The 26,157-nt window shown below is 38.0% G+C and overlaps 1 protein-coding gene across 1 annotated transcript in view; it reads right to left on the bottom strand.

Annotated features, from left to right (window-relative positions):
* Positions 1-20,428, bottom strand: part of LOC139723664 (choline transporter-like protein 1) — a 31,506-nt gene extending 11,078 nt beyond the window's left edge. Inside the window, exons 1-8 of the mRNA XM_071634889.1 lie at positions 20,339-20,428; positions 13,214-13,316; positions 10,174-10,266; positions 7,423-7,565; positions 5,989-6,201; positions 5,249-5,415; positions 2,919-3,008; positions 1,448-1,587 (exon numbers count right to left, since the gene is read on the bottom strand). Coding sequence (XP_071490990.1) covers positions 1,448-1,587; positions 2,919-3,008; positions 5,249-5,415; positions 5,989-6,201; positions 7,423-7,565; positions 10,174-10,266; positions 13,214-13,246 — 879 coding nt within the window. The 5' untranslated portion in view covers positions 13,247-13,316; positions 20,339-20,428. The remainder of the gene's footprint in view (positions 1-1,447; positions 1,588-2,918; positions 3,009-5,248; positions 5,416-5,988; positions 6,202-7,422; positions 7,566-10,173; positions 10,267-13,213; positions 13,317-20,338) is intronic.
* Between the last annotated feature and the right edge of the window lie 5,729 nt (positions 20,429-26,157).

The following is a 26,157-nucleotide window of genomic DNA, read 5'->3' as shown; positions in this document are numbered from 1 at the left end:
AAAAACCATGGTCCCTGAAAGCAAACATATATCACCACACAAATGATACAGATATGCATGTGTGTATGCAACAACATGGGGACGAGTACTGGAGGTAAATCACACACACAGGAGGACATAGTGTCATTTTTAGACAGAATGGGAATGTGTCTCAAAGACCCCCTCTTTGACTCTTTACAAGGAATATAGAATACCAGTACTAGAAATCTAAACACTCATATTACCCCAAAAAGACACACAAAAAGTATTGAAGGAGACTCTAAGCCACAGAATAATTTACAGTTCATATTCTATAAACTGCTAAGCTATAAACTGAACAATAACTCAGACTGTTGGATTATTGGAATGTCAAGTAAAGTCATCTTACATCACTGTGCTTGATGAGGAGTGTGAAGAAATTATTGAAATTGTATGCTCAAAATATACAGTACAAGCTCAGAACTGAAGTCTGGCCATCCGTTTTGTGCATAAAATGACAAAAATGTATACGTAATACTTTTTGTGCATACATGTGTAATTCCACTGCAGGGTCCTGTTTTATGAAGAGTTAAAACTGATTATAAAGTTGATTTCTAGCATACAAGAGATAAGTCTATGGCAGCCTGTGTGTTAAAGAAATGTAAAATTGATTATATCTTTTGATAAAACAGGGCTCAGGGCCCTGTTTTATGAAGAGTTATAATTGATCATATACATAGTAGTTGATTTCTATGGTAAGTCTATGGCAGCCTGTGTGGTAAGGAAATTTATAATCAATTATATATTTTGATAAAATGAGGCCCTTATGTAGTCTTGATCAAAAGAAAATACACTAAGTTGACTCCTATATAAGAACTGGATAACATCATAAAATGGTATGGGGCTTTTTACATGCAGAATCCTCCAGTCACATGATCATAATAGATATTTTGAGGTCATATTTTGACCTAATGATAGACGATCTGTCCTCACTGGAAGGTAAATACACTTTCTCACTTTCTCATAACTCACATGTTACACGTTGTAAAGCTATGTAACACTGCTTGAGTTTTGCGTATCACATGAGATTTTAGATCACGTTTTATCAAGGAATGCCATCTGCCAAAGACCCGACCTGGCTGTCTATCCCCAGGACTCTTATTCTGACAGGATACTAATCCTTCCCGGCTGATGCCCCACACATATGAAATCAGCTCCCCCAGAGTATCCGCGAATCACTATCTCTGGCAATTTTCCAAAAATCCTCTCAAGACTTTCGTTTTCAATAATTGAAAGATTAATTACGTTTATTCTGTCATTCTCATTATGCATATTTTGTCAATTTCCCCATCTCCTTTCTAATATAACTTTGATATTTTTTTTTGTGAAGTGCTGTGATACATGTTCACTGGTTGTAAAGAACGCTACATGAGCATCTATATTGTACTGCATTGTATTTTATCTGGAGAGGGTCAGCCACCTAACTCACCGTGAAGACGGTGGCAGCAATGGAGAAACCAAGGAAGGCAGTCACATTCCTCTGGTCTGCATCGAGGCGCAAATCCATGGGTGTGGCATCCAGAGCCTTCTTCTTACTGGCGTACGTCCACCACAGGACTGCAGTACCAGCTACAATTCAAATAATAGCATCAAGCATATCAAAATACAAGTATATCCAAGTGCACTTGGGCATGACAACAGATGAGACTGATTTCATAAAGACTGATGAGCAATGCAATTTTTACAAGTGACAATGAGTGCAATCATCTGCTTCCATATTCTCATCTACTTTGCTACCCTTTGCAAGGATATAGAAGTGAATATTCCATCACAAATTCTATTTAATTCCATTTACTTCTACTTAAAGGGGAATTTGTATATGCAAACCGAGTGAAGGCAGCAATAGTTTACATATTGATGGCGATTCTTAACTTCAAGTTAAGCTAACTTCACGGGGGGGTCCCTACTCAGTGTTAAGCATCATGCGGACACGAAAATCAACCAACTTGAAGGTAAGCATGACCTCTCCACAAACGTTCACTCCCTTTCGCTTCCAGGTTGACCTCCCAAATATAAATACAGTGCTCCTTGTACTGGCCATCGCAAAACTTCTGGTCCTGTGGCTTTATCTTCGAGTGCGATTCGCTCGAGTTACGGGGGCAGGAGCTTATCATCAATGATAAGATCCCTTTGATGATAAGCTTTGTTAAAGGACAAGTTCACCTTCATAAACATAAGGATTGAGAGAATGCAACAATATTAGTAGAACACATCAGTGAAAGTTTGAGGAAAATTGGACAATTGTTGCAAAAGTTATGAATTTTTAAAATTTTTGTGTTGGAACCGCTGGATGAGGAGACTACTACAGCTTGTGAGTCATATGCGTACAACAGTATAAAGAAAATGTAACAAAAATTCAACATATTTTCACTTTTTTCGCATAATAAAAGAGCTCGTGACTTGCCTCTTTCTAAAGGCAGGGGGAATAATATTACCAATAACATTTGTCGGTAACGAGTCTGGGGGAATGTGTACTTTTTTCAAAAGATGGCATTTTGTGAAATTCTCTTTATATTTTCCTTATATTGTTGTACGCATGTGACATCTAAGTTATTCATACACTGGAGTAGTCTTCTCATCCAGCGGTTACTGCACAAAAACTTCGAAAATTCATAACTTTTGAACGGATTGTCTGATTTTCCTCAAACTTTCAATGATGTGTTCTACTAATATTGCTACATTCTCTCAATCCTTATGTATATGAAGGTGAACTTGTCCTTTAAGGGGACAAGAGCTTAATATTCTCAAAGTTAGCTTAACTTATATTAAGGATCACTGTCATAATGTAACTAACATTAGTAGAGCACAGCAGTGAAGTTTGCACAACATCAGACACTCTGTTCGAAAGTTCTGGTGCCACCATTGCTAAATAAGAAGATTACAAGAATTTAAATTCTTACCGATGGATCCAACAACAGAGACGATGTAGATGATCCAGACAATGACCTGGGCTATCAGGTGAATCAGTACTACCATGATGAAGGACAGCACTGCACGTGGGAAGTCATAAAAAGAATACAACACATCAACTTTCACATGGCACTGTACACTGCACTGGCACATTAAACAGTAGTTCCACTTTGTTTGTATGGATTGGTAATATACAGTAGGACCAACAATTTCTCTGTTACCTCACAACAAAGAGTGACTCTCTGTCCAGAATTCAGATTGGTCGTTGGATTCAATCCTTGGGTTATACAAATTTTGTATGCGAAAATGGACATGACAGCTCATGTACAATGTACAAGTACATGTATGCCAACAGACATCCACTGAAGAATGCACAGTCGTGTGTGAAAGGTTTACCTACTATGTACATGCATTTTTTCACTTATCACAATTCATGGACTCAATTTAAAGTATGGATTTGCTTCATACAGGTCTACTTTTGTGGGTTCTAGCCACTTTGTAACATTGTAGGTGGGATGTGTGAAAATACAGCATTCTGAAGATAAAGGTCTGTCAAATAAAATTTGTATATTAATCCACTAAAGATTATGTTTGCTTATGGGATATGCCTATCATAGCAAAATCAGCTCATTCTCAATGGGTTAAACTTCATGGAGGTACAACGTCACTTGAGTAATACTCTCGCTAGGGCTGAAGAGCAGCAAATTTTGTCATTGGCTTCACATACAAGCAGTGACTTTCTAATAAAGTAACAATTAATTTGAAAAAGACAAATAATATGATTATAAAAAGTAGAAAATGGGAAGTTACTGTAAAAGGAACAATGAAACTATCAGATAATGTCATTAGTAGAGTGAATGAGGCATCTTTTGTTGGAATATGCATTGATAGTCATTTGACTTGGAAAAGTCACATACAAGCTGTCTTATATAGGAGTGAAACTGTGGAATGCTTTGCCAAAAAAGTTAAGGAGTATTAATACCAGGAAAAATTTCCGAAGTATTTTAGCAAAACACATTAAATCTGTATAGACAATGGTACTACAAACCAATAATGTTATAACAGTAGTTTTAAATGTATCTCAATAGTTCATTATGTAATACGTGTTTAAAAGGACCAACACCTACTAGCACCTGTGCTACCTCTTGGTTCTTTTAGCAACCTCATTGTGTACAACATTGCCATATTGTAGCTCTTTTTTAGATTAATAGTTTTAGATTACATAATCATTTATCAATTATATATTATAGAGTATATTCAATATGTTTTGTTTAGATCATTTAGACAATTACATGTGCTATGTATTAATATTGATGTACAAACATGTATTCAAACTTTACTGTACATATGTTGTTGTTAAATAAACTCAAAACTCAAACTCAAACTCTATGTCTTGGAGGCTGCATACAAATGCAATATCCTTCATGAATGGTGAGTTGAGTTACCATGGGAATGTCTCTCTTAAAGAAAATAAGTGACATGAATGAAATTTCACTACATGTATGTGGTAAGGGAGAACTAATTTGCAAATGGCATCATGGTCATGTGACCTGGGTCATGTGACCCAGAGATAACAAAAAGGTGAGGAGGCCTACGAAAAGTCATGTACAGTTGAACCTCTCGTATCCGGACAAGTCAGGACCGGGGCTCATCCGGAAAAGGGATTTGGCCGGATACGAGAGACTCAATGCTTTATACATGTACATACATATACATGTACTGATGTAGCCCATTGTAGTACCACATGTAGTAATGTGTATACCGCAACCTTTTCATTGTTACATTTGGGGATGTTTGGGGATGTTAAAATGTCTGAGGGTAAGCAATTTGGAAGGAAATTTGATGTAATGTATGTTAATCATGTTGGAAGTAATATGTAATTCATGTGTGTTTGTGTAGGAGTTCTCAAGGAGTTGGGCAAAATCACGGCGAGATTGCGTCCGTATAATAGAGAGATCCGGATAAAGGGAGGCCGGATAATAGAGGTTCAACTGTATTCAGTTAGGTCACAGCTATTTCAACTTGGTCAGCACTACAATTTGTCTGCATTCCGTAAAACTTTCATTCAAAAAAACATTCTCACCCCTATTGCATTAAAAAGGTGCAAACAAAAAAGTCAGGAAAGCAAACTCAAGTCAGTTATCAGCCAATCAGAACTGAGTATTGAGAGGCTTTCTTGACTTCATTTTGGGTGTCAACTTTTATGCAACCGGGCCCAATTGTTTTCTTCCTATTCTCCAGGCAATTATCTTTTCTCTGAAATCTACCCTTGTGAGAGTGGGATTTTTAACAACCCGTGGAGTTCTCTGTGTCTGCTCACCCAATGAAATGGCACAGAGGCCCAGGATGATGAAGCGGGCCATGTAGAGATCCACCAGAGCCTTGGAGAGCAGCTCGGAGGCGTTGAGGAAGGAGATGATGTTCTCCAGGTAGGCCTGGGCGATGGTGAAGAGATTCTGAGGCACGCAGCGGTGGATGATGGGCTCACTGCAGACAAACAGCAGTAAAATTTTCATCAATTAGAACAACTCATGTACTTAACTGCTATAAATGGAATCCTTACAATATGACGACCATCTGCATCAGCATACTGTAAAACATGATATCGGTATTTTAGCGGCATGAAATTTTAACAAATTTGAGCCGATGGCCTTTTTCACTGAATGAAATTTTCTCGAAGTGCCTCTGGCATTCAATGCATATAGCGCAGACAAGAGCCTTCGCATGCTTTTTAATTTTGCAAATCTTGGCTCTTGTGAAATTCGCGAAATTAAAATGCATGCGAACATTCCTCGTTTTACAGTATAAAATAAGATGTAGGATTTTGCATGTGCATAATGTCGCTTGCAGAAAAAAAAATAAAGCATTTTTTAGTGATCCTGGCTTCTTTAATAGTTTGGATGTTGTAAGGAAGCAGCAATGACATCTGTGACATCATATTCTACAGGGTAGGTTAACCCTTGGTGAGGCTTTGAGTGACAATTGGCAGAGAAAACCTCATAGTGTCATAACACATACTGTCCAAAGTCCCTGATAGCATTCAAAGGCTTAATATCCCACCTGGCAAAGACAATCTCAGGACACGGTCCATGGAGCCCCCTTGCAGCTGTGTCATAATCTGCCACCTCTGTGTTGTAGGAGCAGAGCTTAGACATGGATTCCTCCGCAAAGGCCTGGATGTCGGCCGAGGAGTTCAGCATCCGGTCGGGGCACTGGCTGACGCAGACCTCCAGCGAGTCTGTAGGCCGGCGGACATCCATGAAGAACACGTACCTGAATGGACAACAAGGTTACATGAAAAATTGGGCCTGTCGCACTTCTCAAACAGTGGGCCACACAGCTCTAAGGTGGGCTGCGATATCAGCCAAAAATAGAATAAAAATATTCTATTTCATTTTATAAGCTACACCTAACTGGGCCTAAAAAAAGAAAAAATGTGGGAGCCAAAATGGGCCTTGAGTTGAAAAATGTTGAGAAGCATGGCTTCAAGGCATTAAAAGGCACAAACCAGCGTGAATGGAGATGTTACGTAGTGATGCACATATCGAGCTTGAAATATAGATAATAAAGACTGATGATTACAAACCATAGGAGTAATACTGATATCAATATATACTGTACAATATAATACTAAAACAAAGGTACTGTATTCACTGTACAATCTGTCCCCAAAAAAAATTACAATCAGATTTTCGCATTGATAACACCCAAACTGATTAAACTGTCTATTAAAATGCTACTTCAAGGTCTTAAAATATAACATCTTAGCTCTATTTTGTGGATACAGAAAACCCCATTCAATTTGGTTAAGCGGTCACAGAGAAAAGTGGATTGTTGTAAAGCATGTCATGAGCCTGATTCTTCCAAGTTTAGCACTTCGATGCTCTTGTGTGTGAATACAGTAGACAAAACTTGGAGAAGAGATTCCTGACATCCTCTACAAAATTTCTCTTTGACCACTGAAGCAAATCGAATGGGGTTTTCTGTAAGATGTGGGCAATGAGTTATAGAACTTCATACCCTGAATTTGTATTTAGATTGATTCACTATTTTTAAAGATATGATCATTGCGGAGCTCCTGTTGTAATTTTTTTTGGGACATACAGTAGAATTACAGTTATGAATGGATGCAGCAAAATTCATGTAATGCTTGCCTGACTGACATTGCAATTACCTCCATCCTATCATACTGTCACAATAATGTGCATTTTTTGTTTCTCACACTATTTACGCTGACTCTGATAACAGCATTCTGGGGAAATATCAAAATAGAAACTGCACATCATTTGGTCATCTCATGAATCTTAAAGCATACTTGGACGTAAATGTAAACAGACATAAAATCACTCTGCACATCAACACTTTAAGCATTGATTGTTTGCAATATAAACATGTACAAGTTGTCATACACTTTGAGGCTTTCTGAAATGGTGCTACATGTACCCTACATGTGAATCTCAATCAATTCAAACAGAGTTCATTTCATCCTCTTACGGTCTGCCTGTCATGTCCATTCCGGAAAGGGACACATTCTCGATGGGACTGTTTTTCTGACCACAGATGTTTCCATAGCTGTCATAGCCGAAGACAAGGCGTAGCACATTTCCGAATACTATGGAATATCCAGCAATCAGAAACTGGAGATAAAAGTCGAAGAGACAAAATCTGCATCTATGAGTACAAGCACCTACAAAATCCACAGGACTTACTGAATATAAGTACAGTGTACTGCATGTATTATGAATATTTGTGAAGCCTAACAAACCAATCATTTCTATCCCCAAACATTCCATATCAAGGACTCATCAGTTGCTTTGACAAGACTAGCTCAGCAACACACTTGGTTCATATCTGCATTTTAGTACACAGCACCCTAATGGGATATAAACACATTGCAACCACTCTACACAAATCAGTTTGTACTCTGCATTCCTAATAAAATTTCCAAACAATTGTTATTACCAAACAAAAGTATGAACTGAATTGAACTGAATTGAACTGAACTGACCATGATGTAGTTTCTATCTGATAACCATATGAACACACCTACAGAAAGAAGCCTCCCCTACAAGAAGAAAAAACAAAAATCGCATGACCATGGGGTACCGGTACATAATTGTATACTCGTATCTACAGAGTGAATACTATTGGTATGTGGACATTTGAGACTGCACTGTTTACTATGCATTGTAGTCTTTATAAATTCTACATCTTTATTGAGCTTCATCCATACGATCTTCTCTTGGCCTTCACCTTTTCACAGCATTGTGAAATCACGCATCACATGATGTGTAGTATCATCACTGGAGAGTCAGAAGGATGTTAATTCCACACAAAGTCTCATGCATTTATGCTCTTCTGCTTCCCAATCTTTATTGCTAACCACATGAATCCTTACACATGACAACCGTGTGTTTCCTTTTTGGGTAGGTCTGATTTCTTTTTTAGCTGAGAACCACTGTCCTTATTTGTGGCATAAAGTCATTCATGCTTTTATCGAGAATGTCCCGAATCACTTCCTCTTTTGCTTTCATTGGTAAAGCTCATTTATCAAATATTTTGCAACTTTGTAAAATCGCCCAAAATATAGTATGACAATGAAATACAGTGTATCAAATACTAAATTTTACAAAAATCAATCAGCAAATGTGACGGGAAGAGCAGGTCTCAGAAGTTGCCTTTAAAGGATCAGGACTGTTGCAGTATGGAATAAGAGCTACAAACAGAAAGAAACAATGCAAAGCACTGTGGAACAGTGCGAACAGTGCGACACAATCTAAGTTCTTAGGATGACTTGCACATACTCTGAGCTATTTACTTTTGCGCCATACATTCAGGGCTGCCAACTCCTGTAGATCAAAAGGCATTAACTGATGCACAGTAAAAACATATTTTGATGGCATAAATCATACTTTGGTTTAAAATGGAAAAACTGCACACACTATAAATAACTCAGATGTCTGTGAAACATATTATTCATCATAAAAACAAAAAGCATATATTTCTGTGTAAATTTGGTATAAAACACACACTTAAAGGGATGGTTCAGTTTCCATTGAAATGGGGTTTGGTGTTTCAAATTTTTTAGGATGATTTTTGAGATAGTGAGAAACCTATTATGAAAAAAGAAAGAGCATATAATTCTAAGAAGAATTCAAAGTTTATTTGACGATGAAAATTGGTTTTGAAATAGCCAAGATATCTAAAACACAACAATCTTTAATAAACTGTGGAACCCATCTTTTATTAGGATCTCTTGGTTTTACTTTGTTTTCGGATATCTTAGCCATTTCAAAACCAATCTTTATCAAATAAACTTTGAATTCCTCTTGGAATTGTATACTTCTTAACATTTCATAAAGTGGTTTCGAAATATCTCGAAAAACGTTAAAAACTGAATTCTCACCTCAACTAATGCTTAATATCATCCATTTTTGATAATCATTCTAGCTGGCAGCTCTGTATATTTTACATCCTTGGTGAAAGTGAATGCACCTTGATACATATTCTTGAGGTGTTGTCCTGTATCATACGAGTCAAACCTAATCTCCTGTTTATCATGATGAATTCTTATCAAGACATGGCCCACATCAAACTGGATCATACAACTGAATAGGAAGCAGCCAGACTACACACGGTACTCTGTCCGCACCATGCCAAGATGGGCATGTTTGCGCCATCCTCGGAGGTCAATAGGAGATTGCCTGAACAACAGGAATCTCCTTGCAATTTACGGAAGATAAAGAGAAAGTCAGAACGCAGCCCTCTGCAAGGGGGATTACAGTAAATGTTCGTATCATGGTCACAGCAATTACAGACATGTTTTTACTCTAAGGCAGACAATGCCAATGAGACAAGGGATGGTCCAAGACATTTCTGAGGCTCTTATAATGAAAGAAAAAGAGACAACAGACGAAATAACACACTGTATAATGCATGCCAGAATTCATCCAGATTACCCACTCAACTCCCAGCCATAGCGTTATGCAGAATTACTACAGTGCTGAAGATAATTTTACACAATGAGAAGTCACAATGTAACTTTAAACTTACCTGTAAAGTCAGATGTTGGCTGGAGGAGATATGTAGTTCGTTGTTAAAGTAATGTTAGTCATCATTTTCTCTCTTACAAATGTAAAAGTAGGGATACTGGTAGACTACCTACACATATATGAATATTATAAAATGTTTGTGGATTAGTTTTGCACCCTTTGAAACATGCAATCCCACTGCCACTGAACTCACCATGCCAATCCAGAAGGCGATGAAGATGATGGTACACAAGATGTCTGTGCAGTGCCTCTTTTTATCCGGCCTCAGACTGCCCGAATCGGGCTCCTGCCATTAAAGGAAAGAAACATTTTAAAGAGGAAAACATAAAAAACAGAACATCACTTTAAATCTGAGTGAATAGCGGTATTACAATATCCATACACTGTATATCTGCAGGTTCTGCCTGTAGTGACTGCACAAGGTCAAAACTATTAAAGGTAATTATTCCATTTATACAATGTACTGTAACAAAGGGAGTCACAAGGTGAATTGACCATAGAATAGAAGTCATTTGATACACTCTAATACAGGGTTGACAGATTGCAAGGCGGGGAGCACCAAGTGAACGAGTACGGCCGGTGTATCAAATTTCAACTAAAAACTATTAATACAAATGTATTAAAGTCCATTCTGCATTGTATGTGTGTTGTATAATTTGTAAAATAATGATCCACTCAAGTGTATAAAGTGCATGGTATCATTATACATAGGAACTGTATACGCCACATATTTTACAAGCATTTGATAACTCTTTGCAGATTAGGACTTGCTCAACACATTCATGAGTGGCTGAATACACAATTAAGAACAATGAGAAGGAAGTGTTTAGAGAACTTTTAGATTTTCCTCCTTGGAGGCTATTATACAATGCATTTGCGTTTACAGTTCTGAGGCAATATTTTAACAAGTTGTTAGTCTCACACCTTTCGGTCAACTCATGAAATTCAGAACATAAGACACCATGAAATATTCTGCATTCATGTCCATCACTCACAAATACACACACACAGACAGACACACACACACACACACACACACACTCATATACATCTAAACCACAGACACTTCGATCTCTTACAAGAGCACCTACAAGTTTGTACATATAAGCTCCACAACTCCTACACAATGTGTTTAAATACAAAATTGTACTCCACTGGGGGATGAAAAGATGCAGAAAAGCATTGCACAGACTACAACCTGGCAAGTGGCAGTCAAATGTTCACATCCCTTCACTCTAGGAAATACATCCTACATGTACAATACATGAGCACTGGGTTTGCTGTCAAGCATCAATTGGCAGTGTTGAATCTGTGACTGAATCTCTACAAAATATACGAGTATGAAAGACACCGCACTGTGAAATAAACCCATAAATACGATGCATTATATTTACAACAGAAAAACAAACAAACAATTGGTGCATCAAGATGCAATTAAAACTTTTATTAAAAAATGAAAATTAACAATAAGGAACATGCTAACACTTACATTTGAGCAACAATTCCAAGCCATGCTGAAAGCTCTTTAGCTACCACTCCCTCCGAGCCAGTACTTGAAACTAACTGTCATTTGCTAGATCACCTTATGTACAGTGTACAAGCCTTCAGCACAGTTAAATACACAGCTACAATGTAGTCTGGGTTTCATTTTTATTTGCTGTATGCATGAATATCAAGCTCAAAATTCACCCACTGAGGAGAGAAGAAATTCTTCTATGCAGTGAAGGACATATCAAGTGAACCATATGATTTTTGTTTTTTGTTAGCCTGAACCATTTCGCTTTGTAATCTGACAACAACAACAAAAAAAAACTACCTACATTTGTCTATAAAAGAGATTTAGAGCAGCAACCTGTGTGTGGTCTTTTAAACTTGTCAAACAAGTGCAAGGAATCTATTAAACAGAAACAAAATAACACTAACAAAAAGACATTATATAGCATTTGAGAAGAAAATCAGGCTTTGCGGTCATAAACATGGCTTGAGTTTGAAATGTAAAACAACCACAAGAACATCTTTTTCTCTGTGTTCTCATTCTTGTTTTCTGCTGTTAACAAAGTCGCTGAAAGAAAGAATGAAACAACAACACCCTCAACACCCACATAAACTGGAAAGTAAATCAAATCCATTTTATACAAAGTTTAACAAGCTCAATAAAGGACACCCCCTCAAACGTGGGCTAAGAGTAAACAGAGCCGACACTCAAACCTACAGTAGTATGTCATTTCCAGACGGGGAAAATGTAACAACGGGTACATAGCATGGTATGAGAAAAAAGAGAACAGCACCTGAATATTGACAAAGGCTTGGATTGTGTATGAATGGAAGAGCAGCATAGGCCAAAAGAATCATGAATACGTTAGCACAGCTCACACTGAATATCCTATAGAAAGCATAATTTTGATCATATCATTTTGATACCGCCATTAACCACTGGTCTACTCTTGTCAACACAATACTGTAGGCCTACTGTACTATGTAAGAGTGCACTTCACTGCAGCTTTTTTTGATACAGCACACAATGTACAAGGTGATGACTACATGTACCTGGATATGAATGCTACGTAGTATGTATGCTCAATGTATTTTGGTGGAAACATCTTTAATGAGAGAGCATAGGTGTACGTATTCTGGATTAACATGGACATAGCATGTTCATTGTCCATACACCTGTAATATACAGTTAGGTATGAGGTACATATTAGATGAATCTTGAATGAGACATCTTTATTCATAGAACCACTCATGGTAGGCTTAACAGTATCAAATATCACTTCTTTCATTTTAATAGCCTTTGCATGATTTTTATCCCACTTGCTCTTTCCAGGTTTGTGGATGTACACTTATACAAAAGGTCCTTAATGTAAATACATTATTTCCATTTTTCCCCATTCACTCTCTGTCATTTTGTGTATTAGGTAGAGATCATTAGTGGGCAAATGCATGCATTATACTAAGAATTGGGAAATAAATGCAACACTACACTGTGCACAGAGATTCAAAGATAAAGGCAGGAGGGGTGCTGCACATACAGTATCTGGCACACACACACACACACACACACACACACACACACACCCACACACACACATGAACATAATATGTATAACAGCAAGCATACAAATGCGGAAATTGGTCACACTGAAATTGTGACGTGCATGTAACCAAGGAGTTACATACATATTAATACACTATTTAAACTCCATGATGTACGTATGTACACTGTAACTTACATCTGTTGGGGAACCAAGACATGCACATCCCATGGTGCAATTGTGCTTCCTGTCAAGGACAACAGCTGATGAGGGCACTGAAGTAGCTCAGGAAAAATCAGGTCTGAAAGAAAAAATAGACACAAAAAAAGAGAGAGAGAAAGTTTACTTTTTAACAATTCTCCATTATATTTTCATTTGATGTGTCTTTGCCAAATGTGCCATCATTGACAATGTCACACTATGAATGATCTTCAGTGCCAACGGAGCCTAACCAACATGTTCTTTCTTTGGTCACTCTCAGCTGATCTTATCGCCAAAACTGACATTTCAACAGTCAATGCTTCAACGAGTTTGGTACCAGCTTACACATGAGAGACCACACTAATATCCCATTTCCATGGTAGCCAATATTTGGAGCCTCGTCGAACCGTTTCGTAAACCCTTTTGGAAAATTGATCTCTTGTCCATTTATGCTACTCGGGCCACCCACCCAAAGCAGGCCCTGACTGGCTCCATGTCCATGGTAACCGAGTCCCCCTCCGATAAATGGCATGCACTTTTGAACACAACAATAAGTGTCACGTTATATAACCGCAAATAACTGCAAACCTGTAAAGGTTAAATACTGCAGCTGAGGCTCTTCGAGGCTGCTAGAAGATTAATAGCTGAAACCACCCCCTGTTGTAGGTGGTTTCAGAACCAGATCAGATCAGATCGCCTCTGCCATCTTCTGTCCGATTAAAATACAAGGCTAAAAGGCTCCTTGAGGCTGCTTGAGGAGGATTCAGAACCCAATTTTTGCTTCATGGAATATAATATTCTTTTAATCCTGCTCCCGGCTCAAGTACAAACTGGTTAAGAGCATTACATCTTTGACTCTGACTTGTAATGATTTCAATAATTACTTAGATTTCATAACTTGGTTTTACAGACTGCTGAAAAGGTGGAGGCAAAAAAGAGAAATGGAAAGTGAATAATGATGAATGCATTCTGAGTTCAATTTCTACAATGTTCACAGAATTTTAAAATACCTAACTGTAGCCTACCAGGCTTCTAGACAAATTTTACCACTGATCTCTACACTACATGTCTGCATTTATGTGCTTACTTAGATATTGCCTCTTTGTACATACCATATCAATGAGAACCACTGGAATTCTTAAGTTAGGTTTACATGTATCACAGGTTTCTGGCATTTGACTATTTCCTACCGTACAAACATATCAAATGCACTACTTGGGTCAACAGACTAATTTTTATTTTTGAAGAAGAAAAGAAAAATGAAATAAATGAATTTGATCAAACAGCTACCAGCAATTATCAGAAGCAGAGCTCTGCCTATTTTCTCTACACAAAAATCTACCAAGTGCTGTGTACTGGTATACATAACTCTGCAGTGCAACAGCTGAAGCAAAAAAAAAATGAATGAATAAATAGAACACAATAAAACAATGCTGTGCAAGTCCGCTTTTGTTTAATAGTGTTACTGTACGTAAGTCAACCAATTAGTAAACTACAAATACCAGGGTTTTGAGTTCACACAGACAAGTTACCATTATTTATACAGCTACTGTACATCAGGACTTCACTACCTCATACAGCATCTCAAGTGTGTCATTCCCTTGTCACTGTTTGGATGTGTTCTGATTTTAAAATTATCTGAAACACTACAGCAGGATACCCTGTATAAACTTCATACTCACTGCCAGGTGTGTACATGTATGTCATATTTCTTCACACTAGAAATGGGTGTGTGTAACCATTTGTGGTAATATCGGTATTACGATGTAGTACAACAAGCCACAAGGTGATATTACATTGTATCTTGTACTGACAAACTACATACACTTGTACTGTACCTACGTGTACTGTACACTAATCACTCAGGTCAAAATGCATTTTTACAGGAAAATGTGAAGTTTATGAGATGTTTTACACTCCATGACTAGAGTGCAACAAAGGCAACAAATCCAATGATAGTTTGAGCATAATGAGCAGATTTCACGTTTGAACAATAGTGATGATGGCTATTTGAATGTTGAGACCCAAACAAGAAGCTGTGATTTTCATTTTACAGTACTTGTAAAATTCTCACTGTTGCTGCTAGACCCATAAAGTGTCCTTCTACATTTTCATAGGACATGCATGTACATTGTAGCTGTGTATTGATAATGATTCTTTCACACATCTGCTCGAGATGCATCAAGGACATTATAGTCTATTACATCCTACCTGATACGGAAATTGATCTGATTCACAGATATGAGAACTGGGTCACGTTTTAGGTACCGGTAATCTTTAGAACAAAATCTGAATTATTTCTATGTACATGAATTCACAGCTATAATAATGACCAAGACAGCAATTTTGGGTTCTTTTAAGCAGGGCTGCACATTAACCCATTTTTTTCTTATGGTCTGACCTGTCTGTCAGACCACTAAGTTACAGTGTGTGTACCGGTACCCATTTTTTTTTTTTTTCATTTTTTACTGGTCCATTCTACAAAAAGTTACTGGTCCGACAGTGATTTTTACTGGTCCTGGACCATCAGACCAGTGCCAGTGTGCAGCCTTGCTTTATTAAGACACAACACACAATGCATGATGTACACAAATTCAGATCATTTCACTTTTAAACCTTTCCTTTCACTTCCAGCTCTTCTGAACTTTTGTTTTTTTTCTAAACTAAGGCATTATTTTCTTCCTTTTAACCACACGAATAACATCTACAGCAAATACAAATCTGAAATTTCCTGCTTGACTTCTATGAAGTGTTACTCAAGATAATTCTGTATCAAACACATTTTTTTTTTTCAAAAAAATAATGCAGTACTGAAAATTCAATACAAGGCCTCATTTGTGTTTGTGCACTGTGACTGAGAGCACAAACTTTCAGAATAGTTCATCAATAGTTCATCTTACATTGACAAAGACTTTATTGCGCTATCAGGAAGTTTAATGAAGATGGCCTTTCAGGGTTTAGTACAGTGTACGTCATCCATAGGCCCAACTCTCAGTGTCATACACGGAGCAGTAGGCCTATGTATTCAAACAAGTCAATTGAAGGCATCACAATTCTGCAAGAAATATTACTAGTGTTTTTTTTTTTGTGTGTGTGTTTTTTTCTTTGAAGGCAACAAGCAAATTAAATACTGTACGGGCAGCATTAAATTTTGTTCACTGATTGGCACGAAGGCTGGAGTGTTTTCTTTGCCAATTGGCACTGATGTCTGGAATTGAATTGTTGCTGAATGTATGTACCTATTTCCCTTTAACATAATACTTATTGTGTCAATATAGCCTTCCATGTTGGACTACAGCACATTGTTACACCTATTAAGTAGGCTTGTTCATGTATGAAACCAAGTCAGATTTGGATGAATTACTGAAAGTTGATGAAAAAGCCTGGCAATCTAAGCTATTAGTGCCTGGCTGCATAAAGGGTTTTGAAAAACAAAGATACTGTGGTAAGTTTTTTATGTTCAACTTCATTAGCCCTTAGAAAGTACAGAGTGAAATACAAGTGTATGACACAAATCATATTGTGGTTTACGGAAGTCCAGTTGCATAGGTGTACATAGGAATGGGGTAGGGGGGAACAAACAAAAAAGGTTTACAAAATATTTCTTTCAAATTCAAGCAAACCTTGAGTGAAGAAACAATTATTTTGACTTTATGTATTTTGAGTGATGTGTGGAACTACATAATGTACATACATGTAGTTCTTACAGCATCACCAAGTCTGTTGATGTCAAGTTGCTTTCAGGTCTCAATCATGCGTTGAACGTCCATAAATCACTTGCACTGTCATTTTCAGTCATTTCAAAACTTATTTCAAAACTTCATGCCACTTCACATCCACCTTGGAATTCTCTGCCGAATGTAAGGATGGGCTCCTTCCTTTACGAGTTGGTGCCAACAAGCAATGTACATGGTATGTATGTCAAAGAGTTTCCTTCCCCAAACTGGTTCCCCTTTTATTTTTCTTTGTGTGTGTGTGTGTGTGTGTGTGCATGTGTGCTGTTTTATCATTTTTTTCCTCCCAAGGAGTGTGTCAGTCATCGCATTGGCCTTAACAAATACAGTGTCACTGTGCAATTGCTCAATATCCTCTTGCCTTCGTTGCCGAAACATGTATCATGGGCACTGCGGGATGGACAGGAAATGGGCAATCAACCACGAACATCACTACCTGGTACACTTTGTACTTCACACAAGTCAGAACATGTCCTCTGACAAGACTTGCAATGAACGTATTACCTGCCTCAGATCACGGACAACTTTAAACTGTACACCTATCGAGGGCATTGTCTCATACAAGCTGTACATAGAATCCAAACCAGAAATGTTCTCACCATACCTACAGCATATTCTGCACTCCTTTTAAGCTGAACATACACTGTAACAACACCTTGCCTTTAATTCCCATCACAACATTACATGTCCTTCAAAAGTTCTTGTACTGCATGGACTTGTATGTATGTGACCCTGTATCACAAAACCAACAAAAAGTCGCCAGACATGGATTTTTAGTTGAGAGCAGATTCTGAGAGCAGACTTTTAAAAATTGTGGATAACTCAATTCAAATGGACTCTCCTAACCTGTCTAAATATTCGAAAGAAAGCACACACTCTGGAGTGTGTAATGAGAAAAGAGGATCTAAAGTTTATAGGGCCTATTCAAGTGCCTAATCTGACTGTGAGCTGAGCTGTGTGCAATGAATGTGATGAAAAACAGCATGTCAACTTCAGAGCAACAACAATGAAGGGATTATCAGATTAAGTTGAAATTGATCATGCTCTATCAACACATTCTATCCATGACTAATACCAACATTCAAAGCAGTAGCATCATCCTTTCAAAAGTTATCAGAGTTGAAAGTAAAGAGTGTGTAAAAGGTTTTCAAGACATAAAAAGGGAACTCACATCTAATCACACTATTCTCAAAAAAAGTGTTATTTGTACAAAACTGCTAAAAACACTCCCATTTGTTTTATGATTCCAAACTTTAGCATAATGCAGAAGAAGACTTGCTCTTTCAGAAAACATGAAAAACTAAATTGATCTGTTTCACCTACAGTGTATTTTGAGTCCTCATGTAAAATCAGTGTGTGCGACTTTTAATTGGTTTTGTGATGCACGGTCACATATCATCAAATTATTGTTACCGAGTAATCATACAGGGCACCACAAAAGAATTAGCCATCTGATGAGGCCAGGGTATCACACTGATGACATTGAGAATATTAAACAGACATGATCTGATTTCATCATTGCAGTGGTTACCGGTACCCAGAAATTTAGGAATCTACAATTTTCAAAGGCAACAAACAAACAAATTCAGAGCCAGGCATTACAGACTTTAATCAATAAATGTAGAGCTAGAGGAAAACTGTTGATCTATCATTAAATGCATTTGATAGAATTATTTTCAAATTTGTCATATCAGAGATCCGTATTGAAATTGGCATTGCTGTAAATGAATTTTTCCTGCAATGATGCAAGTAATTTGCAAGACTTATCAAATCAAATCTGGAAAGCAGCCAAGCTCTCCTATATATACAATGTATGATTTTCAATTTGTAATCATGCATTTCCTTTAAAAAACCAACTTCATCTTGAAATGTATGTTTGATAGGTCTAGAAGAAAGGTCAGGTCTAGGTCAGAAAGTTGAATTTAGAATCTTAGATGTACTCTTAGAAGATTAAATACTTGAAAAAAGAAAAGACATCCTGACTCAAGAAATCACCTGCAGATGGATTTGTAGAAATGGTAATTAAGTTGTTCTTGGTTAAGAAAAACCAATTTCAGTAAGTTTGGCTTGAATTGTCTTCAAGGTACATTTGAAACACCATACACATATGCCATCTGTAGTCCATTTTTTTCTTTTCTTTTTACAAGTATTCTTCTTTTCTGGCTGGCAGATAAACCTTTGGGAAATTTCTCATCAAGGTGATTTCCAACATTTGCTATGAAATTCTACCTTTTTCTTCCATATGAATTTATAGTGTGTATCCTTGAGGCTCACCTGTGATTTCGGTAGTAAATAAAACAAAACTATACTATATAGTAAAAACCAAAGTTTTAAGATCAATCACATCTGACACGACAGATGTCAAGACTGCTTCTAAACTTGTGTGTAGCAAACATCTTAGGTTCAGCATCAACAATAACAACCTGTGAATTAGTGTCGTTACCAAAACAACTGACAACTTTTTGAATAGCACACACTTCTATCCTAGGCTATCCTCTATGAAAATGAGCCTACAGTACAGAAATATCGGTACAATTAATGTTGCCTAACTTTTGATATCAGGTTAAATTCAAGACTATACAGCTGTTGTACCGTATACAATCATAATGCAAACTATTGCCACGATTAATTGCATTGCCTTGCATCGGCCATGACCTTGGTTGGTTGGTGCTAAACTTAGAAAGTTAGAATGTTCTAATGTTATAGGCAATGCTGCACATTTGCACTGGTCCGATGCCGATGGTCCCTGTCCCTGACCTGTAAAAATTAACTAAAATTTGAATAACTTAGGCCTACTGTCAACGACTGTCGGACCAGTATGCAGTAACTTTTTCAGGAATGGACCAGTAGAAGATGGAAAAACTGTGCAGTTGCACTTACTGATACTGGTCTGACAGACAGGTTGGACCAGGCAGTGGCAGTACCTATAGGCCTACCTTGAAAATTTTCATGACAATCTCTCATTCTGCTTGCCATTTAATTGAAGAAGTATAATTTTAGGTGACATTCTAGTCCAACTAGTCTAGACTAGTATCAATAATAAGTTGTCCCTATCCTATGTGCTATGACGAATATCTATGGTATGTGCACAAGCATGACAAGTGCAAATCCAGGCCTAAGTTAGAGTGATTACCATTGCGACAGGTGGATGATGAGTGCTACTGGCAACTACTGCTATAGTGACTGACTGGTGCTGGATTGATTTGGTGAGTAAAATGTATCATCACTCGTACAAATTTAGCAATAGATGGGACTGAGAAAACCAGCCTCGCACAGCGAGATGTTCTTTGTAACTCTTGTTTCACGCAGACTTACCGACATACCAGGGTAGTTGGAATGTAAAACAACCTAGGATCATAAAACACAAGCTGGCCCCGATCATTCTCACCTTTCGAAGAAACGACACGATCCCTAGCCTTCCCGCCTGAGCTTTTTGGATCCTACGCAGCTAGTGTGGACGGAGAATCACAACATCTACGTCTCAGGCAGCTGCCGACTGACTGTGAGCAGCTGCGCTTGTCGCGGACGCGCCCATTTGCTCTATGGTATGGCAGCAATAATCCGCCCCAAGTGTAGAAAGCGAGGATATGAACGCGCCAGCGAAAAACGAGTGATAATATCTGCCCTTTGCCCCCGCACAATAACGACACTTCATTTATTTTTCTTTCATATTATTGGGCCCTGGATAGAGTGTACTTTTGTATGAAATGAGCAACCCATGCGAACATTTCGTCATGTTCTGATCTTTCACTATGAGATACTAGTAGTGTATAATATTTCTTGGATTTCTTCATCGATCGCCCTCGGCTAATTCTATGGTCGAGAATTCTCTGCATAAAACCCAAATAAAATTTTCAATTAACCTGTCTTTATCTCTCCAAATTTCATTTGCACCATCTTTCAGGAAAGTCTGCTTCAGATTCTGGCAGAGGATCAATGTGTTATTATTTATGATATATGTGTTTATAATTTTGTGAAGTTCTCTTTTTTATTGTTATATTGTATTGTAGGACCCTATTACCGGTAATCATTATTGTTATATACCATCATAATAGGTATCATCATCATCATCATCATCATTGCTGCTACTGATGTGATTTTTTTTTTTTTTTTATTGCATGCGATGATACCTCCCCTTTTTCATTGTTTTTCTTAATGTCATTTTCTAGCAATAAGACAAAGATTTGTAAAGAAAACACTTTTTTTTTTTGGACAAGACCAAACAATAAAGTGACAGGATCGATTGGTTTCAGCAGATATGTCTTATAATTTTGCTGGAAAACACTATCCAGAAATTCAGATTTATTTGGAGCAGATCAACTTGACTCTTTGCAATCTCAAGGGCATCGCATGACATTGATACTTCACTAAAAGCTTGATTTCCCCGAGACAGATATGTTACATAGAAATTTTTTGTACCAGCAACATTTGCAGGTGGAAGCAATGTACAATGTACCGTAGTAATTATGCTTACAACAGGCTGGCAGTATACATGAGCTCTATTTGTTGAGAATTGCCATATGATCCGCTTTCTGTTCCTGTGGATTTACATTACCGGTAAGTGAGTATAGCCACTCTCAATTACACCACACACTCAATGAGCATCCGTTCATTCATGAGTGCAACTAGGGAGTGCTATTTCATTTGCCTTTGCTTTATTCATTTGAGGGGAATGAAGCCTGTCAAATATAGGCCTACATGTGGATAGAGGGATTATGCTGCAATATTTGTATAAGACATCAGGAAAGTTTGAGGAAAATTGGGGAGTCAATCAAAAAATGCTGGAATTGTAAAGTTTTGTTGCAGCCATCCCTGGATGAAAAGTCTGCAACACTTTGTGATGTCATGCATGGAAAATAATAGGTCTATAGAGAATTTCACAAATTTACATCTTTCTATGAAAAGTACACATTCCTTTGACTTGTTACAGACATATGTTATGGGTAATATCACTCCCCCTGCTTTCTGAAACAAGAGACCCGCGGGTCTAGCGCTCACCTGAGTAGGTAGTACCTATCGCAAGTTCACCTTTCACGCAGTCACTAATCTAAATTATTCACAGCTCTACCAAAATTTGACCAGGCATTCTGAAGTAGAAGATGAAAATGTACAATAAGGGCCCAAATTTTTAAAGATTCCTTAATTTGGGGAATTGGGGGCCCCCTGGGGCCCTCTGGGTGGGGCATGGTGCCCATTTTGATAAATTGAGATCCTGACCCCCTAAGGATGCTACCTGCCAAGTTTGACGAAAATCTATCATGAGGTTTTCAGGAAGAAGATGACAATGTACGATTCAGGCCCCCATTTGGACCTTCCTAACCAACCCCCCACCCCTGCCCCCAAGAGGGGCACCCCTGGATCTCCTATGAACAAACTCGAAACTACAGTCATTAATGTACTCACTCATAGTATTATCTTAGCTGTATAACTTCTGATTCTAGAGAAAATTTTTAACGATTCCTTCATTTGGGGGGTTTGGGCCCCCCTGGGGGCCCCCTGGGTGGGACATGGTGCCCATTTTAACAAATTGAGATCCTAACCCCTTAGGGATGCTACCTGCCAAGTTTGGTGAACATGGGTCATGGGGTTCTAAAAAAGAAGATAAAAATGTACAATTTAGGCCCCATTAGGACCCCTCCTCACCTCCCTCCCCTGAGTCCCAAGGGGGGCACCCCTGATTCTGCCATGAACAAACTTGAAACTGCAGTCATCAATGTACTAACTCATAGTATTAACTTAGCTCCATCACTTCTGGTTCTAGAGAAGAAGATTTTTAAAGATTCCTTAATTTTGGGGGATTTGGGCCCCCTGGGGGTCCCCTGGGGGCCCCCTGGGTGGGGCATGGTGCCCATTTTAACAAATTGAGTTCCTAACCCCCTAGGGATGCTACCTGCCAAGTTTGGTGAAAATGGGTCATGGGGTTCTAAAAAAGAAGATGAAAATATACAATTTAGGCCCCATTAGAACCCCTCCCCACCCCCCTCCCCTGGGTCCCAAGGGGGGCATCCCTGATTCTGCCATGAACAAACTTGAAACTACAGTCATCAATGAACTAACTCATAGTATTAACTTAGCTCTATCACTTCTGGTTCTAGAGAAGAAGATTTTTAAAGATTCCTTAATTTTGGGGGGTTTGGGCCCCCCTGGGGGCCCCCTGGGTGGGTCATGGTGCCCATTTTAACAAATTGAGTTCCTAACCCCCTAGGGATGCTACCTGCCAAGTTTGATGAAAATCGGTCTTGGGGTTTTCAAGAAGAAGATGAAAATGTAAAAAGTTTACGCACGACGCACGACGGACGACGGACGACGGACGACGCACGACGCACGACGCACGACGGACGCCGGACGAAGGGCGATCGCAATAGCTCACTTGAGCCTTTGGCTCAGGTGAGCTAAAAAAAGGTAAATCAAGTGCTCTTTCACTATGCCAGAAAAGAGAAAAATCAAAATATGTGAAATTTTCTTTAATAAATATCAATTTCCATGTGACATCACAGTGCTGGAGTCTTCTTATCCAGCGATGGCTAAAGTTTTTAATGGATTGTCTGATTTTCCTGAAACTTTGCTGACATGTTCTTCTAATATTGCTGCATTCCCTCAATTCACAAAATATATTTGGGTTTCATTCTCCTTCAAGAAAGAGTTTCCTTTCATTAGGAATTACACACATTTTTTGGTATAATCTTTCAATTGATGTTGCCCTTTTTGGAACATCACTTGGCCTATACCTATCAGATAGGCTCAGCATAAGTTTGTCTTGGTGTTCACATGACAGAGGATACAACTAACTGGCCATGGAGCAATGGGGGGTAGCTGGAAAAAAAATGGGGGGAAACGAAGAAAAATGAAGAAAGCCCATTGCTTTGGAGGGTCCCAAGAACTGTAAGGAACTGGAATTCCTTGTCGTCAGAAATTGTTTCAGCGCCATCTGTGGGATCATTTCGAAACCGTCTAACGGTTGATCACAGTGGCTAGTTATTTTCGTCAAATTTTCTATGTGCTTGTAAATATCTGTAAATAAATTGTATTATCATGTAAATAGCACCAGTCTGCAAGAATCTTCAGTCTATTGAAGGAGGCAGACTTAATCAGAAGAAGAAGAAGAGATTTGCATTGAAAGGGGGGGGGGAGGAGCATTGACCCTTGAACCAACCAACCATGAACACCTATCCCCCTCCCCCCCCCCACCCCTGCAAATGTATGACATGAGAATGAAATTCTTAAAGACTGAAATAAATTGTGCTGAGTAAAAGATATTAATTCTGATAGATGTACATTGTACTGTAATCACTGACAGATAACTTTTTTGTATGTTTCATTATTGACAAAATGAAAAATAACATAAAGAAAAAGGTCTAATCAAGTTTTCTTTCAACCAACCACCACCCCTCTGCTACACATATCTAAATTATATAATTGTTCTTGCAATGGCAATTCAACATGTTGAAACAATGTTGGTGTAAATGCCAGAGAATATTAAGTAGAGGGGTGAAGGTTGAGGTGTGAGTTTTCTTCAATTTGTCTCCTTCTAATAAATGAAATTTGTAAGATCGCAACTGCTGATCTGTAACGATCTGTCTGTTACAGATCAGCAGTCGCAATCTTACAAATTTCATTTGTTAGAGGGAGACAAATTGAAGAAAATTCACACCTCAATGTTGGTGTAATTTATCATTATCATTATTATTACTGCTATAAATAGTATCCATTGCATTACTACTATCATTATTATCATAACACTGGGTAATTGTGAACATTTTCAATCAGCTGCTGCAAATTTATCTTAACAACTTTGTCCTTGAGATAAATTCCCCTTCGGTACACAACCAACTGCTCTGACACTTGAAAAGAAAACAGGCAATCGACAAGGAGTATTTGCTGTGAATGAGTGAAATTCTTCACTTCTTATTTTCGTTTATTTTGTACGCAGTAGCGACGTGTACTGACACACGACTTCATAGTTGGTCTCCGGTGCCATGTACAAATGAAAACAAGCAATGCTGACATACCCTTGATTCAGCATCGCCTCTGGCCAACATGACAAAGAGTTTCTGCTCTGCACATCCGCTTCACATTTCACATTCATAATTAGAATAATGGTAGCAAAAAGTTCATAGGGGTAGGTTTTCCGGTACAATGTACTTTTTATGTATTCGCATTGCAATCATCAAACAGGATTGCTAACATTCATGCATCAAAAATCAAGGAAGTTCTGAAAGTGCAATCAGGGAGAAGAGATTTTTTGCATGTTGCATGCATCTCATTAGGCAAGCACATGTAGTCATTCCCTACATCAGGAAGGTCTCGATGTATACTATTCTCTTGTCAAGACTCAAAAGGATTATCAGATTTTTCAAGGGGTCTCCTGTATAATCAAAGAGAGACTTGGCAGTTGTCCATTGAACAGCCAGACATGGACTGAAGAAGTTTCTGCAATGTTATTGTTGCTTCATATCTTTAAAGGTCCTATAAGAATATCACAAATCATCAACATTTTGCCATCAAGTGTGTGTATAAAAAACAAAGCACATTATTAGGTTTGACTTCTTGGTATGAAATAACTTTTGCTGTGTTGGGGGGGGGGGACAGAAAACATTATAGATTATATCCTGTATTGCTTATACATGAGAAGTTACAGGATTTCAACAAAATCTGCAGAACCTATTGATATCTTACAACACGCAAAAAGGGTGATAAAACAACCTTTTTGTCATCACCAGAACCTCAGCAAGATGGATACCAGGGATCTTGCAGATTTTACTTACAGACATCCACATTCAAAAAGAAATGATGTCCTACATTCTTTCCAAAAATAGCATACTAAACTTTTTTTAAAAATGACACAGGTCTATGGCATTGAATGGAAAGGAACATAAGTTTTTCTTGTTGATGACACAAATACCTACAACTTTAACACAGCCACTAAAGACTCCTGTGAGATGCTTACCTAAACAAGAGGGTTGATACCATATGAAATATGAAATAAATAAGCACAAAAAAGCCTTCTTGTTTGCAATACCCTGACTGACTCATACATTCCTGCGTATACAGGCACCCACATCATAATCATTGAGTAAAACCATGAATACAAACACAATCTACTGGAATGAATACAGGTGTGAATGAAATGGGTAAAAAATAATCCATCGTGAAAAGTACCAGAATGTCTTATTTCTAGAATTAGAATACACTTAAGAATGCATCTTT

The sequence above is a fragment of the Diadema antillarum genome, unplaced genomic scaffold, assembly GCF_040938485.1.
Source record: "Diadema antillarum isolate AM-2024a unplaced genomic scaffold, OU_Dant_1.0 scf00000197, whole genome shotgun sequence".
Taxonomy (NCBI): domain Eukaryota; kingdom Metazoa; phylum Echinodermata; class Echinoidea; order Diadematoida; family Diadematidae; genus Diadema; species Diadema antillarum.
Note: the sequence above shows the minus strand (reverse complement) of the source record. Positions and strands in the feature narration are given on the sequence as shown.